The sequence below is a fragment of the Microchirus variegatus genome (genome assembly GCF_963457635.1).
Source record: "Microchirus variegatus genome assembly, chromosome: 23".
NCBI classification, from domain to species: Eukaryota; Metazoa; Chordata; class Actinopteri; order Pleuronectiformes; family Soleidae; genus Microchirus; species Microchirus variegatus.
The window spans coordinates 8,965,239-8,980,028 of NC_139824.1; the positions used below are offsets into that span (position 1 = coordinate 8,965,239).

Sequence of the window (14,790 nt, forward strand, 5' to 3'; positions counted from 1 at the left end):
TATGGTTCCAATTTTGTTTATAAGGTTGATAAAATATATATATATATATATATATATATATATATATATATATATATATATGTATAAAAGCAGTCACTACGGTTAGCCACACAGTGCTATTATAATATTATATTAAAGTATCCTTTTCATAATAACATTACTTTAAGCACTGGTACTGGTCCTTTAGGCTGATATTTGAGCGTGTATGGATCACATCTTGTTTGATTTTGTTAAACACACCAAGCCTTATTTATATGTTTGGACAAAATGTACCTGCAAACACACTTGTTGACCCAGGTGATTTTTCTTGTGCCAAGGCCGTGACATCAGAACCCCTGCTGGCACTCAAACACAACAACTGGGCCTTAATGTAGATTCTTTTCGAAACCACGAAGAGCAGCTGGGGGGAGCAAACCAGTGTCTGCCAGTCTCGCTGCATCCATGGCGACCGAATAAACACAGCAGCAAACTGTCAGGTTAAACTTAAGCCTCAGCTCCCCGGGTGATGTTTCAGTGTCATCAGAAAGCTAACCTTGCAGGCTGGCAGATGCCAAATGTGTAAGTCTGGTGGCATAAATCTGTTTGATTGCCTTTGACCCATGTCATTTCTGTGTTTTCAGTGGTGAAACCTTAGCAGCCATGTATCAAACTGCCAGGCCACCGCAGCAATTCGGGTCAGAAAGGGAATCAATCACAAAATGAAATGCTCCGAAATAGTCACATCAATCAAAATCTACAAATAAACTGTTTGACAAATAATGCACAAGTTGTGAGGGATGCACATTAATGATTTGAGAATATTGGTGATTCAGTTGTAAATGTTCTTGTGGATGATTTGATACATCTATTCTTTGTTTAATACGAGCAACGCAGAAGAAGGTGATTTAAATTCATGAAGACAGGCGTGTTCAGTTGCTTGCATTTTGAATTTATTGCAAACATATGTAGTCTTGTTGTCGGTCTACATTACAAACATTCATCACAGTCTTTACTTTCAAGCGTGCAAGTGCAAACACAGCACTTACGTCTCCTTTCAAGGTGCCGCTCTGCTGTCCTTCCTGACCTCTTGTCCTTTTTCTGCCGTGCAGCACAATGTCCCACTCTCATGAACGTATCTGCCCTTTTACTTTCTCATAATATACTCGCAAAACACTTAACTCAAACCATTTCACTTTCACTTTCCTCATCTTTCCTGATACAAATGCAAGCAATAACTTTCAGTCACTTTTTTTTTTTTTTTAATCTCAAAAGTCAGCAGGTTTGTTCGTGGACACCTGGAAGAATGTTTTAAAACATGATACGTGATATCACCTATGTTACAGTGCATCCTGGGGCGAAAATCCATCAGAATCTATTGCAAACGATTCACTTTACAATAAGTTTACATACACTAGTGCTCCTGCTGTCACCAAGGTCGACACCCATTCGTCGCTGTCACGGTTATGGCAACAAAATAGTGACAATCCAAGTGCATTAAGTACAGTGTTATAATTATTCACAGATAAAGGTCATACAAGAAATGAATATTATCCACAAGAAAGGGTTTCTGTGTATTTAGGACAACATCATAATCGCTGGTTTATTGGAGCGTACAAATTTAAATATATTTGCGAGTCACAGGGTTTCAAAATGATATGTAAATGTGCTAAAACAAATGATCTGAAGTTAGTAAAAGATGCTTTTATATTTTTTTCTACCTTTGGTAAGTTGGAGGTAGACAATCACATCCTTCAAATTGTTGTTCAATATTTTCTAAATAAATATTTGACTTGCACTGCTTTTAACTGCCACGGGGGGGCACATAAATTTATAGTAATAATAATAATTTAAACATTTACAATGACAGCAGGTTATGAATTCAATGTACAAAGTTCAATTATATGACATCCTCCTCTCAAAATCTGTTAAACTTTTGCAACACATGCAACAACAAATCTGTCAAATCACTGCATGAATTCCTTAGGTAATCAACTGATAAGGGCTATTTTTCTTTTTTTAACATGGTCTATTTTTCACAGAGGTTTAATAATAATAACATGTATTTTACAGGATGAAGGTACACAGACTGACCAGCAGCTCCAAATACCTCTAAAATGTATTTAGCTTTTGAAACGTGCCAAAAAAAAAAGCTTGATTTCTACACGGCATATGCTGTATATAACTGAGTCAAGTTATGAACTATGATGCTGTGATTTCATATTCAAAAGGAAACAGGGCAGAAAAACAAAACTTCAGTGAAGAGAAAGCAGGGTTGAAAACGACTGTATAATTGAATAATAACAGAAAACTCAGTAGTTCGGTGACAGAGAAAATGACACTGTTGTGTGAGGCACAGTCCGCCCTAAAGTAACACGACTCCTCGTTGTATGACCACAGAAAGTTGAAATTCCCGACATAATTCGCAGCCACACACACACACACACACACAAACACAATCACACACACACTGACTCCCATCTCATTACACAAAAGTGTAAAATAAACTTAGACCAGTAGAGGAAGTTATCCCCTAAATGTCTAAGCTGGCTCTGACTCATAAGACCCAACAATACTTAATGACCTTAAGTACACTGTTAGACCTGAGTCCCAGCTCTGTCACTCGTCAACACACATGGTGTGTTTCTCTTTTTTTTTTTTTAAATAGGAGCGTCGAGATTAAAAACGTAGCAAACACATGTTCATACGACACCTGAGTTGTGCAGGTACTTGCAGCTTTTTGTGAGTCACAGCAAAGACGACGCATGTACTTTAGGTCGAAGATGAGCCACCATGAACAAACATGAGTATTTATTTAACTCGTGGGGCAATGTCTGAATCCTTTTTTGATGTTTCCCTGCTCCAACACAAACCTGATCTGAATGTTCAGCTCGTCAACAAGCTCTGCAGAGACCTGGTAACGAGCCGTTCATTTGAATCAGGTGAGAAACACAGAGTTAACTGACGGTTTAACCAAAAGCTGTTCACCAAGGCCTCACCAAACTCCTTCTAACAGAAGTAAAAACATGTTTTTGTGACTATGGAAAAAGGTGATGAGGAGTAGTAGTGTCACATATTTCTCATATTTATTTAACCCGGGAAAGTTTGAATCCTCTTCTGACTGGAGTTACTGTCAAAGAAAAGATGCTGTGATTCCACACATTTCCCCATCAAATTTGATCAATGTGGTCCCTGTCTTTGACAACAAAACTGTGTAAAATACACTTTGAATGTTGCATTTATATTTTTGTTCGAATTAAAGTAACACTATGTAATGTCTGTGAACAGCTGGATATTACTATTACATCCAATCATTTCATACCAAACAAAAGAGACTGGTGGTGTTAATATTTTGTAAGTTTCATGGACCTGATTTCTCGTAATAATAACAATAGTGGTTTGATGAGTTACGCTGAATTGTAAAAGAACACTTGCCTTGTTTCCTTTTGAATAGACAAACAGCATTTCAGCAGCAATTCATGTTCTACAGAGCAACTGAATGGAAAGTATTTCAAAGCTGATTTATATAGCAACATGGCAGAGCTTCAGCCAGCGCATGTGGCTGAATGCCTTTACCCTACAAAGTGCTGCAATGCATAGATGATACAGTCATGTCTGCTACAAGGATAAACAACACAACAACACAGTGGGGACGGGGGGAGGCGGTTGTCCTGTGGCGTGGAGGGACGACGGGGGAAAACCACACTTACGGGGAGTGAATGCAGATTCTGCGCCGGAGATGTCTGGAAATAAAGAGGAAATGAAAAGTGTTCACGTTAGATGGATGCAAAGTAATCCTCTTTGTTCTGGAGGCCACTATGAACCACTGTGACTTTTCAACTTCCTGGTTTCTGCGAACCAGCTGACCACATTCAGCCAAACCACTTATGTAGCAGAGGCAATTCTAGAGTCTGTAGGGGCCAATGAACAATGTATGAGTTCAAAATATTTTTTTTTTCCAAAATGAATGAAATAACATGGAACAAACTTGTAATTAAAAAGTATGTGAGAATATAAATGTAAAGAACACTAAAATACTGTAAATAGCTTTTAAAAAACATATATAAATGAATAAAAAAGATATGCATTACACAGTAAATAATCCTCTTCATTTTCCAACTTGCAGAACGATAACTTCACACAGTTTAACGTGAGGTGGGGCCCCTTTAGGGAGGTTTCCTACTGAGATGTCTTTGCAAATCGCCTATTGTTTTTAAGGGGGACGGGAATGCGCCTGGTCACTGCACATTTCAGTAAAAACTGCCCCCAGGCTCTGAGTGTCGGGGGCCCCCCTATCGGCTAGGGGCCCCAAGCAGTTGCCTGCCTTGCCCGTTCACAAGCTGCGCCTCTGTGTTTACGTAGGAGTGCAGGAGGTCTGCGGACCTCGCCACCTCCCTCTGCCCATTTAGGAAAAAAAAGCAGAGCGGGGGGAGGGGGCTATAAAAAGTTGACCCCATCTCAGCCCTGCAGACTTGCTTCCAAGCTGGAGCTGCAGCCGCATCTGATCTCTCGGAGCAGCTGTCCTCTCCCTGCATCAGCACAACAAATACTTTACATTGCCTGACCTTTCCCTCCTGCATCACTATCTCGGCGATGCCTCCATGTCCCTGCGCCTCAAACACCAACCCCTCCCACCACCACCACTAATCCATGTCCTTACACACACGCACACCCCTCTGTTCCCTTTCGCACCACGTCTCAACCCCACGCGAGGCCCCATCCCTGCCACACACACCCGGCTGACATGTATCCCTCATGCTTATGCACTTGTATTATTGCTCTGACACATTAGCTGCGAATGGGCTGTGACTACTTGTGAGTGAATATTTTCAAGGTAAATGAGAAACTGAAAATGAACTTTAGGAATGATTAGAAGTCGGCTGCAGCTTCTCAGAAGCCTCCGACAAAAGGAAACGGCTTGGTTTTGTTCTTCTTTATGTCACGTCTGACATTTTCTGCACGTCTCTGTATTTTTTGGCTCGCTCGGTCATGTTGAGGTACTGATTTATGACTTGTCTCTCCTAAATTTAGGCTTCTCAAATTGCTCGCAGGACCGCTTCTGCATCTAATCGATCGCTGGAAAACACAGAACATTACTGCGACACCGACATTCTTGCACTTCAATCAAAAATAAATAAATAATTTCTTCATAGTCATAGTCGGGAAAGCCATACTGTGTCCATAATGCATTGCTTTTCAGTGACGCTCAAGCTACTTTTTCAAAACTCTTCACACAGTCTGCATTGCCAGCATGCATCCCATAAACACCTCGACATCTCACCTCCAAAACCTTTTCACACATGTCTCAAAATAAGCTCATTCATCCACAACATTGGATCACGTCAAGTCTCAGGCAGGAAGCAAACACTCAACTACAAGCTACTTAAAAGCATTAGCCTCCATGAAATACATTTAAATAAATCAGTATTTTACTATATTAGTATTGAGTCTTTATTTTTTATTTTATTATTTAGTTTGGCCAAACATGTTGGCATTTGAAATAGCATATAAAAATAAAACTGCAAATGCACCGGTTTAATACAACAGGTGTGATTAATGAGATCATTAATGTCATTAGCTACACCTGTTCCTCTTTCCTGCTGTGACACGTCAACATGTCTGCCATAAAAACTTGTATTAAAGGTGCTATTTTCTCTCTGCTGCTGAACACGCTCTTATCACCAACCACTTGGGTTCACAAGACAAGAATGTTTATCACACTTGCTGAGCCGAGCTAATTCTTTACAGCAGACGGAACCATAAAGTGACTCACCATCGAAAATAACACGATGAGGCTCGTTAGCGTAGTTAGCTAGTTAGCATGCTAATACCAGTGCAACTAATTCTCCTGTTCTGTTTTGGAACTCTCTGTTGTTCTCTATTTTAATATTTTTATAACTCATTGTAGTATTTTGTTTTAATAGTTTTAGGACTTATTGTTTGTTCTGTCTTTAATCTTTTTAGAACTATGTTTTAATCGCTTTAGAACTCTTATTTTGTTTGAATAGCTTTCAAATCACTGTTGTTCTGTCTTTAATCTTTTAGAACTACTTTTAAAGACGTTTTAGAACTCATATTTTGTTTTAATAGTTTGTCAAATCACTGTTGTTCTGTCCTTAATCTTTTTTTAGATGTACTTTTTAAAGTTATAGAACTCTTATTTTGTTTTAATAGTTATAGAACTTACTTTTGTTCTCTACTCCAATAGTTTTAGAACGCACTCTTCCAATTATATAGAACTTGCTGTTCTCTGTCTTTTCTCACTGTTGTCCTCTCTTTTAATGTTTTTAGAAGCAATTGTATTTTCTTTTAATAGTTTTGGAAGTTGTTCTCTCTCAGAACTCATTGCAGTATACTTGGATACTTGCTTGAAACTTGCTGTTCTCTGTTGTCATACTACTGTTTCCTGTATTAGAACTCATTGCTATGTTCTTATTGTTTATAATTTACTGTTGTTTTCTGTTCTGTTTCAGAATTCATTTCTTCTCACTTCTCATTGTTTTAGAACTTACTGTTGTGGTCGGTTCTATTTTTGAACTGACTATTGTTCTCTCCCCTCCTTGAAATTCCACCTTATCACAGTGGTATGAGGGCCCTATAGGAGCTACTGTATGTTCTCTGCTATAGTAACTGCTGTAGTAACTCTTGTTGTGTTTTCCCCGATTAGACCTCGTCTTAGATATATTTTTGCCTGATTGAAATGTGACTCTGTTTTGCTGCACCTATTAGATTTTATCACCACGCAATAGCTTCGCTGCTTTATTGGCATCATGTTCAGCCAACTCCAAGCTGAGCAGAGGTCTAATCAGCGACAAGAGGAAGCACGTATGCCACTCTGCCAGGCCAAAAAAAGTTTATAAAGATTACTTTACTTGTTCACAACTTGTTTTACTAACCCAATTAGTTTTACACGGACACACATTCTGAATTTGTATTCAGAATGTGTACTTCAGTATTAGTAGTTAAAGTTGTTCAGAGACAAAATAGAGCTACAACTATGTTGTTATATTGTTTAAGTTAAAAGCTGTTGTTTTTAGTGGAAGTTTACTGTGTGAAAAAAACCTCAATCAAACTATAAAATGCTCCTATTTCTTTGTAACCAATAAAACAAAAATACTTGATCTATGATTGAGGATTTAAAGTTATCGTTAAGACTCCTTCAGAGGGAAATGTCATGAATGAGGAATGAACACGTTAGAGAACTGTAATGCTATCTGAGTAATTAAAGCATTTTACAACAGTGCTTATGGAATAACTCGAAGTGAGGTGTCACGGACTGGAATAGTTTCCCGTGACACTTTAAAACCTGAGAATAAACCATGTAAACAAACTTGTCTCTTGCTTTTAAAATAGCCCGACGGCGTGTAATGCAGAGAAAAAGGAACCAACTTGCCGTGGGCCGCGGCTGAAAATCCAATCTCACACCAGGCCCAACCTGAGCTCAAGTTACCTGTCATGAAGTTGCTGCAAGTCTATTAACACTGACATCTCACTGCTGTGGTGAACAAGCCCTGATTCTGCTTTATCAACATTTACAACAACAAAAGGACTTGAATGGTGTTCAGTATAAATAAATTCAACTGCAAACGTGTATTACAATAGTTTCAATTAATGTAGTTAACAAGAACATACTGTACACTTCCCAAGGGAATACTGCAGATGGGTTGTTGAAAAACCTAGTTGAAAACTAGGAACAAAATTAAAACAGTAGCAAGAATAAGAACGTGTTTTTGAATTTAACTGTAAAGTGTAGGAGATAGCAACCATGGATATGATAATAATCATAAAATGAAAACTGGGAAACAATACTTGGAAATGCAGACTTGGGATTCCTAACTCACAAAAGCAGAGGTTAAAGGTGATTTCAGTGTGTGCCAATCATTCACACAACAAATGTCATGCTACATTAGCGCACACTCACGTATAATGAGATATCATCTTGGTCATCGATGCTCCACCACAAAGCTCATTGTTGTTCCGTCAAAGGAAGGAGGCGCGATGATTCTTGGACCTTGTTGTGTCGCGATGCTGATAACTGGCTTCCGCTCAGTGCTGGCTCCGCCTCCTCTGCACCTCACAGGCAGCTGCGGCGCCCCCTGTGGAGCCTCTCTTGTTGCGCTGTAGTACGCGCTCTCTGCACCCGCCGTGCTAGTTTCCAGTCTAGGACTCCTGGCGTTTTTTACCTTGTCTACGCCTGCGTCCTCCGAGTGACACGGAGAGTGTGGCAACACGGCTGCTTGAGATGGGAGGGTGGGCGAGGGGATGAAGCTCGGGTAGATCATGTACGACGGGGCGTAGGCCCCTGGGCTCAGTGTCAGAGGTGACAGAGAGAGAGGCACAGGTGTGACAGGTGCCACAGGTGAATGGGGCATGGGTACATCCACATACTGGCCTGTCTCAGGGTCAAACAGTCGCTTTGTGGTGGCCTGTATGTGAGTGTCCACCAGGTAATAATGTCCTGTAGAAGGGTCCAAAAGCATCTTGCGCTGAGTTTGTGGGACGGTGTCTTTGGTAGAAAACGTGGGTGTCGCAGTTGGGTCGGAAGAGGAGATGGACATGACCTGCTGTTGAGGTTGTGGTGCTCTTGATGCTACTGCAGCATGATGGTAGATGCTTGCAGCTGGATAATCCATGATTAAAGGAGACCTTTTCTGCTCAGGTGTTTGGGAGTCACGTGTGTGGGTTTGACTGACATGTAAATTCCCCTGTGTTGAAGCAGGCTCCTGATTCCGCATTTCACTTGTGTACCTCTGCCCTGGTATGGTTAAATAGTTCTCTGAGTCTGAGCCCCCCTGTGTGACGGTGGGATTAGTGGGAATGATTTTGACCTTTCCCTGCTCCACCTGGATGTGTTTTGTGGGCTCTATTTTTACCGACAGTGGAGCCGTTGGTGCTCTGGAGCTTTTCATAGTTGATGTTTGCAGTACAGAGCTTTGTGGAACAGAGTTACTCACTGAACTAATGCTGACATGTGCCTTGTTGTTGTTGTTGCCAAAATGAAGAACACTTCTGTTACTGAACGTTTTACTCTGCTGCGACTGAAAAGTGTCACCGGTAAACGGGACACGTATGACATTTGCAGCTCCGTCTTTCTCCTGCGGCGTTCCTGTTTGTGTGGTGCGAATCAAAGCCTGAGGAATCCTGTAAGTGTTTGTCGTCTCCAGCTGCTCCTTCCTGGCAATGAGTGGACGCACGTGGCTGCCCGCAATAGGTTGTGGGGCTTGAGTTTTACGCTTCCATTCATTCCTGTCAAAAACATAAAGCTGCTCCATTGTTTTGACTGCAGCTTTAATCTTCTCTATTGCAGCCTGTTTTGGTATTGCAGGCTCACCGGTGAACTTGTCCTGCCTCTGTTTTGACAGTGGCTTGGTATCAGTACTTGGCTGAATGTCTGACTGGTTTGGAATTCTTGCCTCTGCTTGTTTCTCTGATGTAGCATTTGTTTTCACAGCGTGGCATTTGATCACAATAGGAGAAGTGCTGGAAAAATGTTTACCAGGTTCCATTTTGCCCTTTTCCTCAGTTTTATCAGCTGCTGCGGGACGTATACTCTCACTTTTATCCAGAGACACAAAGCGATACGAGCTTTTGACCAATTTACGCACATCCCTGACACGATATATGGGTGTTTGAAACTTGCATTTGGTTTCTCTTATGTCTCTGACTGCGAAATTAGGAAATGTATCTGCGGCAGATAAAATGTGGCATTTGGCATCACCTGCAGCCCTGAACGTGTTAACAGTGCTATAACTTATTTTTGGGGTTAAAAGGCTGGCAATATTCAGTGTACAGCCTTTATTCTCTTTCACACTTCTCAGACGTATTTTAATTTCAGGTCTTATTCCCTTCTCCATTTCATCTTGACCTATTATTTTTCCATTATTGTCTGTTTTTAATTCAAATTGCTGGTTTCCTGTAGCAGGTGTGTGGTTTTCATTAAAGCCCTTCTGTCTTGAAAGAAGCTGCCAGCTTGGAACAAAAAGCAGTTTTGTAAGCATGCTGCTGGTGTCTATTTCTTCCTTTGCAGTGGACTGAGTGTCACTTACAACTGTGTGCTTTGCCTCCTTTGCAGGCTCTGGCTCATCTACTTTCAGGGAATTAAACGCACTACTCTGACTGTGGCTGAGCTGGCCTTTGGGATGCTCATGTCCCTTGTCTGACTCATCTGGTGCTTTGGAGCTTTTCTGTTGTTCTGAAACCCCACAGAAACTGGGTCTGCTGCCGTCCAGGTACTGATCATCATTTGAGTAACCACTCAGTCCTGAGCCTGATTCTGATGTTTGTCTTTGCAAGTCTCTCCCCAGGCTCCTGTCTGCTGGATGTCTGTAACAAGTTTGACGTCTTTCCTGTTTATGCTCCTGCTCAAACTGCATCTTTTTAGAAATCACATTTTTCAACAGACTTGATGCAAACGTCGACCTGTTGCTTGTGTCCCCTGCGCTTTCTGTGAGACGATATTGACGATACTGTGACCTGGACAACACTCTCCCACTGACCTCACTGGATTGTGGATTTTTGGAGGATTTGTGAAGCCTGGTTCCTTCAGGTGCTTCTACGTTACAGTGGAAATTCAGCGTCACCCCTCGCTGTTGTGGCTGAACTGGATCTTGCACTTCGACCTTTTTGCTAGAACCTTGTTCTGGAGTTGTTCTCTTGTTGGTTTGTGGAGCTGTCGTGTCAGTTATGGACTCGCCACGTCTCTCAGTGTCCACACTCTCATTCATTTCCAGTGTTGATCTGGAAGTCTTGTGCGCAATTTCGCCCCGCTCTTTTCCTTCTGTCGTGTTTCCATAATTCCAGTCCACATAGGCCGACCACTTGTTCAACCCATATTCCGACATAGATGATTCACTCGAGGTGCTGAGATTAATGGCATCGAAGTATGGACACGCCAAGCTCCGGAAAGACTTGGCAGTCAAATTGCGCACCTCTTTATCGGCGTCATCCAGCTCACTGATGGAGCTGGACGCTCCGCTGGAATATTCATTAATATCTTTGCGTCTCAGTTTGGAAGCGAGGTGCTGACGGCCCGGAGCGGGGATGAAATATGGGACTGTATCGCACAGGGGCCCCGCTCTGGCGCCAGAGCTCTCGGGGCCACCGACGGCCTCGTTCACTGGTCTGGAGGTGCTTTTTATTGATAAGTGGATTCCCCCTACGTGTGCGTCCTCGCTTTGGTCTTTGCCAACGCTTTCATCTGAGCTGGCGCATTTGTCCCAGTCACAAAGATCACTCTCCTCCTGCTCGGTGCTGACAACTGCTCCGCCAAGATTAGACTGCACTTTCGCCTGGCCCCTGCTCTCCTCTATCAAAGTGCCCTCGTGCGTTTCGTCGCTTTCAAAAGAAGCGTAATCCACAAAGGAGTAAACCAGATTGTCGTCCTCCAGCTCCCAGCAGGTCCCGCGCCCCAGGTCGTAATCAACGTCGTGGTCGAGCTCGGTCAGCTGGATCTCGTGCGTGGTGATGTAGTGAGACTCGTCCAGCACGGCGTCGGAGCCGCACTGGTCCGACAGAACCACGCTGGCTCCGTCGTCGGACTCGGTCTTGCTGTTCAGATACATGTCCGTGTAGCGGAGCTCATCGCTCTCACTGCGCGCATTCTCGCTGCAGTCACTGGTGCCGAGCTCGGCCTGGAGCTGGAGCTGCCTGTCATTCTCTGAATCCTGATCACTGTTGGCAACTTGGGTCAGAGTTTCCAGCGGGGGCTCACCTGAGACCCATCCACGCGTGTCCACGGTCCCCGACATCAAACTGTCGCACTTGATGACAGACAGCTGGTTTCCCTCGCCAGTGAAAGACACTTTCACTGTCCTTGTGCCGTCCGTGGGTTCCATGTCCAGGTCCACATAGTTGGACTCCTCGCTTCTTGTCTCGCTTTTGCCGTGCGCCTTTTTCTTGTCCTTGTCTTTGTCCAGCAGGAGCAGCTTCCTGTGAAGTCCGGTGTCGTCCAGGTAAGTGAGAGTTTCCTCCGCTGCCTCCATTTAGTCCGGTCTTACCGTCAGGGTGGTCCTCGTTTACGATGTTATCCTGACACGGGACGGAAAACTCTGCGGGCTGAAGTCACGGGAGAGGAAGGAGACGGAGGAGGGTGAGAGAGGGAGAGAGATAGAGGGAGAGAGGGAAAGAGAGAGGGGATGGGGGGAGTCCCGAGGAAAATCCCATGACGATTTCCCAAAGACGTGGAGAGGATTTCTTACACTTTGTGAAACACTTCCAAAGTATCAAGATTCAGCACCTGTCCCGGAAGAACAGCTCCTCTCCATTACAAGCCATTCAAATGACCCGTTCACTCCAACGACATGGGTTTGGTGGGTCACCTGAGAGGTTTCCATTGTTCCCCAGCCAAGAACCTCCAATATAGAAATACTACACAGATATAAAGTATATTTTCATGATAATATACCACACTTAAAGAAATCAGGGCGTCTGGTAGACGTTTTATTTTGTTTTAGGGTAACTAAATTCAAGCCTAAGTGATCTTCTGCTATACTCACTGAACTTTCTGTGCTTTGAATAACCTTTTTAGGGTTTTCAAATGTTTTTTTAAACTTGTCTTTAGGATCTTTATGGAATAAACAGTAGTCCAGTAGTCCTCACTGAGACCAAAACCTAGTCCTAATGAGGCAGCACCTATAATTTCAGAAGAACTGGTTAAGTTTAGGCCTAAGATTAGGTTAAAGTTATGTTGAGGTAAAGGATAAAGCTTTGTTTACGCAGTCTAAATGAATGGAAGTCAACATAGTCTCCTGAAGAATAGCTGCACAAACCTAACTTATTTACATAATGATGTATTCATAATCCAAGTCTGATTGGCAGCTTATGGCCTAATGGAGAGGGAACTTGGGAATGCCGGTTTGAATCCTGATTGGGTTATATGGATATTAATAAAATAATAATACACCATTTTGTAATCACAGTCGTTTTGTGAAATATACATGTTTATATGTGTATAAATGTGTTTATACATAAAAGTTTATGTCATTAAAAGTTAAAATATTGCAATGAGTGTAATTGTGAGCAGTGACTGAGTACCTCAGGGTGTAGGGTCTGAATGGGTACAGGGTCAGAATTTCACACAAATCCTCATCTGGCCTTGTGGTGACAGGCCAAAATATTAGAGGAATTATAGACAGAGATATGTAGCTCTATATAGATATATATAACTGACCTTACATTGTTGTAATTGTGCACATAGTCATGTGTAAGATTATGTTATTCTTTATGTTAATTTGCATGTTTCAATTTTTGTATTTATTGTTTTTTTTGGAAAATGGAAACTAACTCTAACTAACGCGTGGAAACAAGAATGCATCCGTGCTCTGCCCACTCATTTCACAGCTGTAGATGGAGAGAACTATTCACCAGCTGGTGCCAGTCACCTCAAATACTCTACTATAACTTTGTACATTCTTTTGCAGATGTCGTGTGAAGCTTGCATCAGTCCTCACTGTCCACAGGTCCGTCCACTTTTCGACCGATGAGCCAAACGGAGGGAAAACAGGCGCCATCAGGAACACAGCAGAACCAGACCGTCTTGGACGATGATGATTCAGTTTTCGGAGCTCTGTGCAAGTGTTGAAGACACAAGTGTTGTTTCTGGACAGGGCCCCAAATTGATGGTATGCAGCAGGGAGGGGTTGGGCCGACAGTTGCTCCATGTAGAGGGCACACTGACAGCAATATCAAGGACAGAGGCCACCAGTTTAAAGCCTTCATCGCTCTTAGATCCTACTTTTATCCTCAGTGTCATCAGTGCGGTGCAGCCTCTTATAAATCTTCTTTCAGCGGTTGCGGTAACAAGTTACCAATCGCTGTACTTACATACAGTTTTTCTCTGTGCTACTTCCTACAGCTGTATTTACTCGTCACTTACCACTTGTGATTAAAAGCATCATAAATGCTGTGGCCTGGCTGCTCCAAAGAGACACCATTTACATTTCAAACTTGTTATATTTGAATCATTTGTTCATTTGGGCCTTAAATGGTCAAATTAAACAGTTTAAAAGCAAGATGTGTTTAATTCCAACTACTGCCTCGCAAAAACAAACTCAAGACTCAAGACTGGACATCAACAAATGATGTTGCTATCATAATATTACACACACACACACACACACACACACACACACACACACACACACACACACACACACACACACACACACACACACACACACACACACACACACACACACACACACACACACACACACACACACACACATCCATGTGTCCATAAATGTAACTTTAGAAGAATGTGTATCAGTGGATTATAATTCTTCATGCACTAATGAAAAGTACACCACTGAAATCATAAGAAAATACTGAAGAAATCAACAATTTCCCCCAGATCTAACACCTGCTGTTTTGATGCAGCCACGGTAAGAAAGTGATCTCAACATGCTCGTGTGAGTGGCGTCCCCATTTAGCTTCCTAATTTTATCAGCTTTGTGGAGGTCAGTTCAACCTGCGTGTTCATGGTTTTGTTTGCTTAGCTCCTGTACACGTTCAAACATTTGACTTATAGATATATGATACTTATACATACATACAAAAGCCCTATCGTGCACTTCCTGTTTTATTTTGTATTCATCTTTCCCTCTCGTTTCAGACCCTGACTTCCTCCCTTAGTGTCATTTACAGCCTTTCAGATTGTCTGCACTGTCCCTGATTGGTTTCACCTGTTTTCACTTACCTCACTTATAAATAGTCCTTGCCTCGCCGAGGTCTTGTCGCCTGTTGGTCTTGTTCAGTCCTTGTGTTGATGTCGTCAGAAGTTCTTGCCAGATATTCTTGTTATTATCAGCGAAGTAT

The 14,790-nt window shown here is 42.3% G+C and overlaps 1 protein-coding gene across 1 annotated transcript; it reads right to left on the reverse strand.

The window, feature by feature from the left end:
- Positions 1-950: 950 nt before the first annotated feature.
- On the reverse strand, positions 951-12,030 carry LOC310943600 (uncharacterized protein C4orf54 homolog). The gene is made up of 2 exons (XM_083909221.1): positions 7,898-12,030; positions 951-3,719 (listed from the first exon to the last, which is right to left on the reverse strand). The coding sequence occupies exon 1, from the start codon at positions 11,955-11,957 to the stop codon at positions 7,920-7,922; it is 4,038 nt and encodes a 1,345-aa protein (XP_083765347.1). The 5' UTR covers positions 11,958-12,030; the 3' UTR covers positions 951-3,719; positions 7,898-7,919.
- Between the last annotated feature and the right edge of the window lie 2,760 nt (positions 12,031-14,790).